Source organism: Schistocerca nitens, chromosome 3 (genome assembly GCF_023898315.1).
Source record: "Schistocerca nitens isolate TAMUIC-IGC-003100 chromosome 3, iqSchNite1.1, whole genome shotgun sequence".
NCBI lineage: Eukaryota > Metazoa > Arthropoda > Insecta > Orthoptera > Acrididae > Schistocerca > Schistocerca nitens.
The window spans coordinates 88,739,953-88,754,534 of NC_064616.1; the positions used below are offsets into that span (position 1 = coordinate 88,739,953).

Below are 14,582 nucleotides of genomic sequence, written 5' to 3' on the forward strand. Positions count from 1 at the left end.
AAAACGTCAGTACCATTGGTACGCCTCAAATATTACGCGTGTATCATTTAACAAACTTTAAGTTACGAGATACGCTCTTTTGATAAGACACTAAACGTAAAATACTTGGATTCACACAAGAGCAAATTTTCCCACAGTTCGGCGCGCGGAGGGATACCGACAGCGGCAACGTTGGAACTACTTTCTTGGAGGCTAGTACGAACAATAGCTCTCACAGTGGAGCGCGCTGCGGCGGTGAGAAGTTGTGCGTGGGGAGCGTACCCCGAGTTGTTTAGGCATCGGTAGAAACACATGTATGATGTGTGTGAAGGATTTTGTGCAGTTTTGACAGAAGTGTGTTGTGTGTTGGCTGATGAGTGATCTCTGAGGATATTCCGCAGTAACCGCGGCTTCAACATGTTGCGGAAGACGGATTATTGTTTTTATTGGACGCTTCTGTTCTTCGCTGGATTGCAGATTTCATCCGTAAATGGTAAACAACACACTTGTTATTGATTTTTATGGATATTTTATTCTTAATGACCGATAAAAAAATTACAATACCTGAGAGGTGTTACTGTGAGACATCACTACTTAAAAAAAAAAAAAAAAACCATAGGAGAATTTATTTTAGCAATGGTTCGGCAATTTTAGATAATTCTAATACTTGACCTGGACTGTGGCTATGCTGTAACAAAATCTATGTTATAACACTGCACGTCAAAGTTGATGTGTTAAACAGCATGACAGTGTTTGTATCGGTCAATATAGAAACGCATGGATTTTACTTGCTTATATTTTTATGTTGTTTCTAATCGATGTTACTCAATTATCTGTTCTCTCCGTAGGAGGAATATATAATTGGCAAATTGTAGTGTAAAGTGGTAGAGAAATTGCCAAACAGGCAACAAATCCAGGCGTCTTGCCGATATAACAATGACATTTGTAGGCTTGTTATTACTTGATACTTACCGTTGGTAGGAGTGTTATTCCTTCTTTATGATTTTCATTGTATGCCTGTGCATACAGTAGCATACTGAAATAGAAGGTATACGTAATTCAAGGAACTGTGCAAAATGTTTCTGTCAAACATGTAGACTTCCATTCTTCTGATTATAAGGAGTTAGATTTGTCGTATAGAATGTCAATCCGGTGTACAGTAGTAGATTATGGTCATTGAGCATCAGCGGTGAGCGACAACGTTGACGCGGTGTCTGAGTGATCAACAGGTTGTCGTTTACAACTTGTTGCTCTGAGAGGAGACTGATAAGTTTCGGATGGGATTTACGGATACTGCACCTGTTCCTTCTCTGTGCACGAACGTTGTTGGTTTCTGATAAACAGATTAACTTGCATTTTTCTCGATTTTCAAATAAAGCACTGTACTTTCAAAATAATTCGACAAAAAAAATAATAATTTTTACTGCTTCGTCTAGTTGTATAGATGAATTATTGTTGACATAATATCGTGGTTATAAATTTCAACAGGCTTTCTTGTGATATTAAAGTGCCTAATTCATACTAAAACACGTTACTGAGGTATAGCTAGGATGTTACATATCCTCAGGTCTGTAGCTGCCTCGTGTTCCTTATTTTTGTAAAATATAATGTATTTTGTGTTGTTATGAGATGTGTTACATCTGAGAGCCTTGCAGCAAAGACGTTTCTTCTGTAAGCTCCCCATATCTATCGCGACACCAGCCTCAAAATGTGTGCAAGATGGCGGCAACACAAGCGCTCTTGATCGGGCCGCAGTACGTTGTTATGGAGCCATACGCAGAAATATTATTCCGTTAATGTCTATTTACGTATTTTGGGCATTTATCCTCATCAGGAATTTTGATGTCTCACTGTATTTGTAGTACTGGCTACAGACTGTAATTGCCTGATGACTGTCAACATCCGATGGTGGAATGTTTTGCTGTAAACCGTTGTGCGCCGTTATGCCTTTTGAATATCCTGGCTCGGAATGACAGATTGAAGGACATTCTCCCAAACATTTAATTTTGGGCTCTAAATGTTGTTAAGTTGTGAATTTGCCGATTGTTTTGTTTGTTTGACGCTGCAATGTCCGCATGGATTTAAATAAGGGCCAATTATCAGAACCATCCGTTGGTGTCCAGCTGGGCTGTTTCTCCCAGTTATGTGCCAGCCTTCATTTTAGGATGTCTCTGTTTGCTGACAATCTGAATGACGCAAAGCTAATTGCCCGAATGAAAATTGTTACATCAGATTTGCATGTTATTTGTCAGATAAAAATAAGAGTGTATAGTAAATGAGATAGTGTTTAAAATATAGATGCAGTTCCTCTCATAGCGCTCCTCCTGGATAGAGCAGTTGTTTTCTTGAGTTTTAGTTTGACGCTCTACACAAATTTATTTAAATGGTGTTTGATGTCAGTGTCTGCTAGGGAACAGGGAGTGAAGAAGTGAAGTCGCGTCACAAAAAGAGCCCCTTGTTTTATTTTCGTACATTCTTAAGTTGTATCGTCCTGCTAACTCAAGGACCTGTAGAGATACGGCTCAAATTAAACTGAGGCTTGGGGTTATTTACCGTTGTTGGATCAAACATCCAAGTGATACCCTAACCCTGCAGAGATTTACAGAAGACATGGAAAGTGGGAAAGGGTGGGCGGGAATTTAAACCGCGTTTTCTCCTTATAAAGATTAATGTAGTAATGTTGGTATTTGAGAAGTGTTACCGAGCTATCCATTGGATTCATAAAATCTATAATTTTGAGATTAATTTGCGACAAACCTCAAGGCTTACCAATTCAGGATTATCCGATTGTTGTTGTTGTTGTTGTTGTGGTCTTCAGTCCTGAGACTGGTTTGATGCATCTCTCCATGCGATACGGAACCATTTTAATTGTTAAGGTAGCAGGGAACTTGCGTAATATGGACGTTCGTCATTGGATTTACGAAGTAAATTTGGTAACTAATTTTGCCGCAGTTTATGGCTTATTTTGCTTTTTCTTGAGAAACATTGGTTATCGACCATGTTCTTGAGTACAGATCAATTGTTCAACCTAAATGGTCGATCACAGTTGATTTACATTAAATTTATTTCTTCTTGCATTGGATTGATATGTAGCTGAGTACTTGTCTTTTGATTTAAATTTGCCATCTCGAGTGTTTTCATTATGTAAGATGTCGATGCTTCATCATTGGAAATTATCTGTGCTTGCGCTGACTTATTGGACATTATCTTCTTCGATGTGTCACACCGTGGAGTCTTCATAAGTGCATTTTGTTTCAGAAGTAGAAGTGTTCGTCTTAGAGTCACAGTCTACACCAACATTAACAAACGTTTTACACTTTACATGAATCAAATGTACATTAACAATAAATTTTATTTGCGATGTATTTATTGGGGCACAGACTTCATAATACCTTTGGCGGGAAGGTTAGAGTATTAATATGTCAACTGTAGTGTCATAAGACACTGAGCGCAAGCTCAGTTGTAAAAAGGTGGGAACGAAAGCCTGCCAATGGAACAATTCTTATATTCTGCTATAGTTCTCTGGAGAAACCAAAATCGAGCTTGTAGGAGAGATGTCAGATGTCCATGTCATTATCTCTAAAAGTATTTACAGAGGCCATTTCGTTTATTGGAAGGGCAGTCCAAAGAAATGGGTAACGACCAAGCTGCATATGTATTTATAGTTCAGGAATTGAGTTTGTATAGCGTAATCACTGCATTCATGTAGTGTTAGAGAGAAACCCTTGCCACGAGAGGGAGGAAAAATCGAGATGATGAGATCGATCGTGGCCGTAGAGAATATAAACGATAGATGTAAGTACTTTCTTGAAGGAAAAAACCAAAGGTATCCCAAGCATTTAAATTGGTTTCCATTCTACGAACTACATCCATGTTGATATCTACTGACCGATATGGAATTTTGTGTTTCATTTCCGGCATCAGGATCACAAGGAGACGTATTTTCTTCATCGTAAGGCAGTGCAGTAATTAAGGCACTGGAATCGTGTATATTGGCCGTGATTCAAATCCCTGGCCTGACACGCGGTCTTAAGTTCTCAGTTTCTTCATTAGCCTGAGGTGAATGTTAGGTGGGGGTGCCCCTTCATCAAGACCGTGTACCATTCCTTTCACAGTTTTCGTTTAGCGACTATTGCTGCGTCTCACACCATCTCCTGAGTATGGGAGCTTTTTCGAATGTCAAGATTTTAAGGAAACATCCCTCAGGCGGCTTAGATACTGTTGAAGGAGAAAATAAATTATGTCTGCCAACATTGAATCTCTGCCTGCATCACTCAAAATGCCCTATTCTGCCACAGTTGCCGTGTTATCAACGTTTAAGGCTATCCATGGACGAATGCTGTGAAATGATATTGCAGCTCAAATTTGAATAAAAAATGCTCAGATTCCATCACAAAGCCATTATTACTGAATAATAATAATAATAAATGGGTTCACAGCAGCGTCTCTCTGCCAATTTCTACTCACCCAACAAAAGATATTTTCGCTTTGTTCATTACATAACTGTTCTGGGGTGAAACTTCCGGGCAGATTAAAACTGTATGCCGGACCGAGACTCGAACTCGGGACCTTTGCCTTTCGTGGGCAAGTGCTCTACCATCTGCGCTACCCAAGCACGACTCACACCTCGTCCTCACAGCTTTACTTCCGCCATTACCTCGTCCCGAGTTCGAGTCTCGGTCCGGCACACAGTTTTAATCTGCCAGGAAGTTTCATATCAGCGCACACTCCGCTGCAGCGTGAACATCTCATTCTGTTCTGGGGTTTCAAATTTGATTCATTGCCTCAGTAACATAGCTAAAAAGACACAGATTAGTGCTGTATCATAATTCTCTGAATAGTTTCGCACCCAGAGTTGTTTCAATGTCGACGTTTTTCTCCACCCTATTGCTCGAAAATGTAGCCAGTTATAATGTAGAGCACGATTTGTTCAAGATATTTGACCTTGGGGACTAGTTGCACAGTACTACACATTGTTAGCACATGTTTTTCAAGACCGTATGAGACATGTATGACAGGGTTAACAACATATGGGTTAGGTGCTGCTAGATTTTGAATGATGATCATTGATATGAAATTGTGGTCGCAAGTCCACTTAAAATAGCTCGGTAATGATGTAGGAGACAGGTAGCCAAATATCACATCAATGGGTAACGTGCTTAGTGAAGCAATTTGAGGCTGAAATAATCTGAGGTTCACAAACTTTGAGTTGTAATTATAAAATTCATATTTTTATCATTTTTGGTATGGCAAACTGATAATAAACAGAACTTTTTAGTGGTGACTTAAACGGGTATTGATAAATGGTCATTTAGAACTATTAACCCCTTCCCTACCACAGTGTTTTGTAGTATAGTTTCCTTCACATAGACAGGAAGTTTATAGTAAAACTATAGTTTAACATAGATGTAATTTATTTTGTCTGTGTTAATCCAAATCAACCATGAGCGATCAGTGTGTAAAAGTGTGTCCAACTAGGTAACTGTGTTTAAATATATATATTTTTTGACGAACAGCATGTGTCACTTGTAATTAACGTTTTGTAAACTTTGGGGTCATTAGAGACAGTGTTCATCTGGGATTGGTAAAGATTGGGATTTAACGTCCTGTTGAGGACGAGGACATTGCATATGTGCAGTGACTTAAAGGAACCATCCCCTCATTCATTATAATCGATGTAGGGGAAAGCATAGAAATCTTAAATCCGGGTGGTAGGAAGGGAATTTACATCTTGATCCTCGCTCAGTTGTACCAGTCCGAATCAAGATGACGAAAGCACTTCACTTCGAAATTTGTGCTGTGAGAAAGCACTTTTACCCAACTGGGATTCGTATCTCGGTTGTCTCGGATACGAATCAGTTTGTTGACACTGCAGTCACATTTGATAGGAATGGGGTGCAAATTCTGATTTACAACAGTCGTCTTGCGGACAGTTCGTAATTTACGCTACGATCAGTTGTGTCTGTACTGCTTTTACGTCCAGCGAGGTACTCCGCCACTAATGTCACGGATGTTGACGGCAGTTCTTTTCTTTGCTACGTCGTGGAGTAGATCGCCTTCAGATGAATTTTGAGCAGTTACAAAAGTTCCACCTCAGCTACCCCTTCCCCCTCCAGCACAGAACACGTTATAGTGTGATTATTACTTCATGCAAATTATCGTCGCGATTTTTTTTTTTTTTTTTTTTTTTTTTTTTTTTTTTTTTTTGGCGCTTACACTAACAAAAACTGAGAGCGATTTTAGAGGACCCTGTCTCCAGCGCGCGAATTCATGCGGACTATTATTCTGGGTCTTTCCCAGGACTTGTATTGTGGTGGCGCCACTCTGTAATTCGTGTGCAGCTTTCACGATTTAATTTTTTCACCGTTACTCATTATTATTCAAATTTCGTGGAGCTGGTCGCTTATAACTGAATACCGAGGTGAATCTCTCTTCCACCCTGTTTCGCACCTATGTCACGTCTCTTTTTACAATAGAAGCTAATGTTCCACCTCTGTCGATCTCGCTGCCGATGGAACGACAAGTTCGGAAAGTTGGTATCTGTGTGATCCTATAAAGAAAATAGTTGGACACTGGACGCTGGGTACAGTCCTGAGAGAGACAGTGTGTCTGTGGTCGCTTGAGAAGAGTCCTCGGTGGCGTTTCTCAGGCGTCTGGGAACGTGGTCGCAACGCCTTCGCACGTTATATGCAACGAGCCTAGCGGCCAGCTTTCCACTTTCCAGTTACTGCCGGCATTTTGCAAACGCCTACTCCACAACTTTATAGAGTAACCACGCGCTACTGGTACTAGGGCCACGTGAAGAGCGAGCGTTCGCGGCTGGGATGCCCCTACGAAAGCTTTAGAGAAACGATCTAACGTCTCCGTAAAGTAGGTAGACTATTGGTACGAGAAGATCTCAAAGAGATGCCTAGTAACGGAAGCATTGCATAATTTTCGGGTTTGATGTCGATACTTCAGAAGGTGGTTCCGTTTGCTGCACTTTGGTAGGAAAATGTTGCACAGAAAATACGACAGTTCATTTAGTTTGGTCTGCGATGTTTTGGACACTAATAATAGTGAAATGAAAACTTGGTGTGTTCAGCTACTCTAGCTCATAAGCTCCACACCGAAGACAGCTAACACTGGTAATTTGCCTTTTTGGGGCGAAATCATTAGGCCGTGGCCCATTATTCGTTGCGTTGGCTTTTGTGCCAGTTAAAACTTTGCCGGAACAAACCAACCTATCCCACATACGATCTCATCAGAAGTCAGCCGGGATTAAACATCGCTTCGATACAGGAATCGATATAATATAATGTTACGATCAAAAAGTTTCCCTTCGAAGGCCTTATAGTCCACGATCGGTATGCCAATCAGGCGAAATCGCAGTGAGCATTGAGGCAATAATCCCACCGACGCACAAGGTTGAAGGTATCCGTTTGGCACAGTACCGTGTCCTGTAACTGCCTACTGCACACCCTCGTCCGACAGCAATGGTCCACCCGTTGACTCGCACTTGAGTTGCCGTAACAGCCTTATGACATTTGCGATATGGGACTGCGTTACCAGGAAGACCCTTTTCGTACACATCGATAAAACAAATATCACACTAGACTAATATGGGAATACACTACCGAACGGGCACGTAAAATTTTGTTTGTCACGGGAAACAAGCGGAACGCCTTCCGTCGACACTGGGCGTGAGCAGTGTACCAAAACGGTACGTCGTTTGCCAGTAGGTTGGTTGCTGTAAGCCTAACTGGGAGCATGTTGTTGTCGTGGCCTTTATTCTGAAGACTGGCTCCATGCTAGTTTATCCTGTGCAAGCCTCTACATCTTTGCATAACTCTTACAACGTACATCCGTGTCATCCTGCTTACCGTATTCAGGCCCTCTTCTGACTCTACAATTTTTATTACTCCACACTTACTTCCATTACCAAATTGACAATGCTTCGATACCTAAGGATGCGTCGTACAAACCGATCCCTTCTTTTATTCGAGTTGTAGCGTAAGTTTCTTTTTCCTCAGTTAGTTTCAGTACCACCTCATTTGTTGTTCGCTATACCTACCCAATCTTCGGCATATTTATGTAGCACCACATTTCAAAATCTTCTGTTCTCGTCTTGTCTGATGTGCGTATTGCCCATGTTTCATTTTCATACAAGCTACACTCGAGACGAATACCTTCGGGAAAACCTAAAAACACAATAATCGTAATGTGAGTTATCTGTAGTTACAACTCGAACAGCGTAATGCTATTTCAGACGAAGCGGTAAGTATTCTGTTCGGGTTACCAGAATTATTTATCGTGCTATGTTGTCGCCCGCGGTGTGATGTGGTGTTCTGGGCGGTAAATTGCTGCAGTGTTGATCGATATGACTGGAATTTCACTACAGCTGGAAACGTAACTAAGTCTGCAGGAAAGGAACGAAAATCTGTTTGTAAAATATGTTCACGCCGTATTGTGTCATATTATCACGGTCGAAACTCGGACATTTTCATATATAAAAGCGACGTGCGAGATGATTGGAGTTTAATGATGAACGCGGTTTCTATTTCGTTATGTTGCGACGCGATGCGAGTAACACGCGGACGCACGTGCTGGGAGCTCGACCTCGAAGAGCCCGTGATGTTAGTGAGATCGAAAAAAAGGAAATTAAAAACGGGCATATGCCGATACAGTGGTGGGATCTGCCACATCAGTGTTAAGTGCGGCTTGTGCGCTTCACTGCGAGCTTTCACGGCTGGCGTCACCCGGAGTGAAGTGTTTGACTGCGTGCTGGAGTCCTTACAGGCTCTGAGAGCCGCACGTCCACAAATCACGGAGTGGGCACGCCTCTCTGCAAGTTTCACCGTCTGGTGCGTGCTAACGTGCCCTCTGCTGTGTAGATTCACCGAACTCCTATATCCTTTGTGTGCTCTTTGTAACCGCTCGCTAGCACTCGTCGTTTATTTCCTCTGTTTTGTTATACGTTTTTATTGGTGTTTGGTCATCACTGTATGCATCTGCATAATTTATTCCTGAAACCTAAATGTGGATGACTGGTCGGGATTTTGAACCCTTGTCCTTTCGAATCCGAATCCTATGCTGTAAGCAATGTGCAACCTAGCTACGTATTCATTTCTCGTTCTTTACGTCTTCTAGTTTCTAACACCCAGCAGATTATTTGGACCGGTCATCCTATCTTCCGCCACCCTAATGGGCTCATTAATGTTCCGGGTATTAGCTCACCCCCCCCCCCCTTTATTTTTGAAGCGTTAGCATGCTTGGCCTACCAATTACTCGTTCGTCTGCTCGAGACCAAGTGTACTTGTCCTTAGCACATCACACAGGTATGCTGTTTTCTGGCTTCAGAATTGCTTATTAGGTCTCAATATGTTTGAACAATTTTTGCTGGCTTTTTTCCACAAGTTTCAGTGATTCATCTGTATGGGTGCATTTCAAATGCTTCGCGTTTCTTTGAGGAGGGAGCGTTCAGAGTCCACATCCGAGAATCGTGCAACAAATTTGACCACTGATCAGCTTTTGTACGAGTTGGTGCTACCTTCACACAAGTTTTTCTGCGTCTTAGCAGCATTTATCTTCCATCCTTTATTGGATGTTATCTTTCGTTTTTGTCATACTGTTTTCCATGATGATATCAAAGATACATGGAACGGCTGTGCAGAAGACCTTGCACAGTTTTGTGTGTCGTCAATATTTGTAGTGATAGCGAGCTAAGTTTAGTTTCTCTTGTTATTAGTACAGGGTGAAAATGTGTATAATGTAAAACATAGTGCTGTCAAAATGTACAAGAGCCGAGACAGTGATTACAGAACAAACTGCAGGTTGTGACGAATACCCACTGTGACTCGAAAGGCATCGCACAAAAGCCGTAAGAAACGTGTCAAAGAATTTACTTTTTTTAGCTATTGAAAGAAAATGTATTTTTTCCAACCTGTAAGTTTTTTGCGGTTGTACAGGGTGTCCCAGGAGAAATGGTCAGTATTCAGGGATATGACGAACGATCATTTGAAGCAAAAAAGTCTGGCAACATGGGCTCTAAAATGCAGACCTTAAGCTCTGTGAGTACTTGTTCAGTGGAAGAGATGTGTTTCACAGCAGTGAGGATGAACAATTGCTCTTAGCTCTTAAGGTGCCTGTACGCTCTTTAGAGCCCATATTTTCAGGAATTTTTGTCTCGGTTTGGTCCATACTACCATTTATGAAAATATGGAAAGCAAAGAGCTTGCAGTAAAACAGACTTGTTTCACTCGCAACTCGTAAGGTACTTGACTTCTCTGCTTAGAGTGATCGTTCCTGCCGTATCTCCTCGTGATGAACACATTCTACAGAGCGATTATTTAGCGGCGAAGTCGCTTCTCCAAGCTTGTCTCTGCTTAGTGCTGTGAATTTAAATTTTGTCATTAATTCGGTGACCCCGCGTTTGTCATTTTGAGTAGTAACCCTCGACGACATTTAAGGGACTCAACGCAGACGCCCCGAAATCTGCATACTTGACAGTTAACAGAACTAGATCTCTTACTGTTACTGATGTGTTTTATTGGTCTTCATTTCCAACGGCGGACTTGCAGTGGTGCAATTAAACGTCGTAGTACACTCTTATTCCCTTACCTTAAGGCGCTCCGGAACGCCCTATACTTGCAATGTTAAAATAACGCTTATAAATTACATCTTTCCTCACAAAGTATTTGAGGTAGGAACTTGAACTTTTTACAGATTATTTATTGGAATATGGGCTACAACTTAACACAGGGATTTTACAAAATTTTAGTTCAGTTATTAAAGAATGAAAATTCACAACATTTTTTGCAATTTTTTATTTATATATTCAAAAATATACAGTTTTTTGGAAAAAGGCTGTGTTATATTATGCAGAAGGTACTGTGTAACATTTACTGAAAGTTTGAAACAAAAATGTTTGGAAGATCCTTAGAAAACATGTAATTAGTATGAGAAAATAAAAGTTTTGGGAATCGAGCGACAAAGATTGGATTAACTTTTTAGTGCATTCCAGGTCCATAGGATGGATTATCTTCATCCTCTGCAAACTCCTCCTCCAGCTTCCTCTTGTTCCTCCTCCTGTTTACTCTTGCTTGTATTTCTAGACTCTTTACAGCCCTGTCTGCAGCCCGAAGGCGTTCCTTGTCTAAAGCAAGCATCGCTCGTACCATGTTAGAACCTATCTTCATTCCCATATTTCTAAATACCTTGCACCTTACAATGATGCCATCATTGAAAGTCGCAACAGCATCATACACACCAAAGTGAAGTGTTTCTATTCCAACAAATACAGTCTTGGGGATTCTCGACCATATAACACTATTTACACTTTCATTGGGGTTTTGAGTTTTTCCGTGAATACACTTTTTCAACAGTTCAGGTGCTGCTAAGTCTCTGAAAATAGGTTTTATCACCTCCATTATTGCATGAGGCAGACTATGCTTATGAGTGTACACTTCACCAGTTAGCAATCCTTTGTTATATTTGCACCAACTGTCTTCTTCTTTGGGACACAAGCTATGTTGAGGATTTTCATCGTCTTTCTTGTTTACAGTTATAACATATACCTTTGGCTTTCCAACATTTCTCCTTTTCTTAAAAGCCTTCAGAGGATTTCTAATAACTTTACTTTTACTCATTATTATACTTCAACAAAACAGAGACTCAAGAAACAGAATTAATTACGAATATTTTCGAGATAACGACAGAGTAAATAAACATGAAACAATCGACAATCACACCAGCGATATATATTGAACCATCACAGGTTAGCCACAGCACATACTTTATCTCACATCACTAAAATGTACCTGATGAACACGGACGTTAATAATACCATCATTTGACAGCAGTTTAACAGCGCCACAGTGGGTCACGCCCATGTAGAACACATTTCAAAAAAAATTTAAAAATAGTTGTAGTCTTCGGAATTGAATAAATTATATATCTATTAAAAGGTAATAGTCTGCAGATTCAGAAAACGCAAAAAAGTAAAAATTGAACTTTTCATGATTTTGAGCCTTTCCGGAGCCCCTTAAGGTGTCTTTATTGGCCTAGTTGACTAATTTGGGGCATCGCGGAGTTATTCACATCGCAATAGAGAAACCATTGAGCTCTACTGCTTGTGAAGATAAGTTCTTAACCGGTCGTACAAGTTGCAGCTCAGTAATTCTCTTAGGCATTGTTGGAGCTTCGGCCATGCGGACACAGTGCCTGACCGATTTAAATTTCCAACTTAATCGCGTGCTGTAAGCAGCGTCCCTCTTCCATCAACCCCCTACTCGCAAATTATTGATTCCAGTAGGAGTTCTGGCGATAATAGTGCATCCGCAATGAAACAAACGTTACGAGAACATTAATAAAACCGACAAACTCCGAGGTCCTACGAACATGTGTCCGGAAATGGGCGGTGTGCGCGCAACGACGACGAATCGTCACAGGACACAGTACAGCGTCCATATCCCAACAGACGTTCAAGTGACCTCCATAGCCGCGCGGTATAGGCCGCCTTGCGACGGTTTGCGCGTCTCCCGCCATCGGAGGTTCGAGTCTTCTCTCGGCCATGGCTGTGTGTGTTGTCCTTAGCGTAAGTTAGTTTAAGTTAAATTAAGTTGTATGTAAGCCTAGGGACCGATAACCTCTGCAGTCTGGTCCCATAGGAACTTATCACAAATTACCAATTTCCAAAATTTTGACCTCCATAGAATTGCAGGTGATAGGGATAGTAGCAGTGGTCCTGCAGGATACACGTAATCGTACTTTCATTTAGACAATGTTGGAGGGCCACTTGCCTGGAGCTTGTACTGAGGTTCGTGTCAGTCTCCTGAAGAACCGGCCGGCCGGTGTGGCCGAACGGTTCTAGGAGCATCAGCCTGGAACCGCGCGACCGCTACGGTCGCAGGTTCGAATCCTGCCTCGGGCATGGATGTGTGTGATGTCCTTGGGTTAGTTAGGTTTAAGTAGTCCTAAGCTCTAGGGGACTGATGACATCAGATGTTAAGTCCCATAGCGCTCAGAGCCATTTGAACCTGAAGAACCCGTTCCTCCAGATCTGGTGTATGCACAGTCCGCCGCCTCCGTGCATTTTCGTTTGCCTGAAAGGACTCACGATCACACAGACGCCCAAGAAGGGCTTCAAATGTTGTTACGGTTAGTGTTTTGAGGTATAGCTGTGCTGCCTCGCGACTGTTTCGACCTGCTTGGTCGTACACAGACGCCATCTTGGTTTGTTCTCGATATTAATGCGGAACTATTTTGCTGCTTACAGTATTCTGCGTCAATCGCACACCCTGCAACACACAAGTAAAAGGCGGCTCGTGGTCAGAGGCACTATCATTTGTCACCTCCATCTACCGTGGCCACGATCTGTTTTATAGTTAATGGTTTCTTGGCACTAAATGGGGAAAAGTTCTTTATATGCTTTTTCGTCTTACTGACACAACATAGCCCAAATATCGAACTGAGGGAAGTGTCGCAGTGGTTAAAAACACTGTATTAACAACAAGCAAGATTCTATTATTCGATCGGATATCTCGATTTGGGTTTCTGTAGTTCCCCAAATCGATTAAGGTGAATTACAGAGTGGCTTCTTTGTAAGAAGGGATAAAGAGGGAATGGAATCATCGATTGGCTAGGAGTCCCCACCTGTGGAAGTTCGGCTGCAAAGTTGCAAGGCCTTACAGTTGAGGCCACATCGGACGACTTGGGCGTCGATGATAATGATGATGATGAAATGATAATGAGAACAACACAACACCCAGTCCCTGAGCGGAGAAAATATCCGAGCTGGCCGGGACTCGAAGCCGGGTCTGTTACATGGTATTCAGGAACGCTGACAATTCAGCGAATGAAGCGGAGAGATACGGCCGATTCGCTTTTCCATTCTTTCGCTGTCTGAATTCTTGTTCCACCTGTAATTATCTCGTCGTCGATGGGACATTATAAACATTAATCTTCTTTGCTTTTTCCCAATCTACAGAACTTTAAGGTGTTCGAGAATGGGTTATAACCAAGTGGATACTAGAATCTGTCAGTTTTGCTGGGCAGTTCGGTGGCAGAGTTTGATTATGTCGGACTTATGACACCGTATCGACAGGATATTTGGCCTTAATCGTTTCTTCCGGCTACGACTGTGTCCAGAATATTGAGGCTGGGTGATTAGATGTGAGAGCTGAGGCGGCTACGGTGTTGTGGTTGGTGCGAAGGCGACAGAGCTGACACCGTCGCGCTTCCCTGCACCCGATGTCAACGCTCCGCGGCTTGCCCGCAGCAGCGTAACGGGAGGACAACTCCGGGCTGTATCAACTGCTCGCCTCTGCCTGCTCCATGCTCCAGCTGTTGCGCCTGTCTATGAACAGTCCTGTCATTTACTTAATACGGTGTTGGTTCGTGTGTGTTGCTGAGGTGTGAAAAAGCTGAAGAGAGACAAAAGGAGAGTTTATGGTTCAAATGGCTCTGAGCACTATGGGACTTAACTTCTAAGGTCATCAGTCCCCTAGAACTTGGAACTACTTAAACCTAACTAACCTAAGGACATCACACACATCCATGCCCAAGGCAGGATTCGAACCTGCGACCGTAGCGGCCGCGCGGTTCCAGACTGTAGCGCCTTTAAC

At 42.1% G+C, this 14,582-nt stretch overlaps 1 protein-coding gene across 1 annotated transcript in view; it reads left to right on the forward strand.

The window, feature by feature from the left end:
• The first annotated feature begins 242 nt into the window (after positions 1 to 242).
• Positions 243 to 14,582, forward strand: part of LOC126248062 (neurogenic locus Notch protein) — a 401,991-nt gene continuing 387,651 nt past the window's right edge. The window contains exon 1 of the mRNA XM_049948703.1: positions 243 to 472. Within this exon, the coding sequence (XP_049804660.1) occupies positions 397 to 472 (76 nt within the window). The 5' untranslated portion in view covers positions 243 to 396. The remainder of the gene's footprint in view (positions 473 to 14,582) is intronic.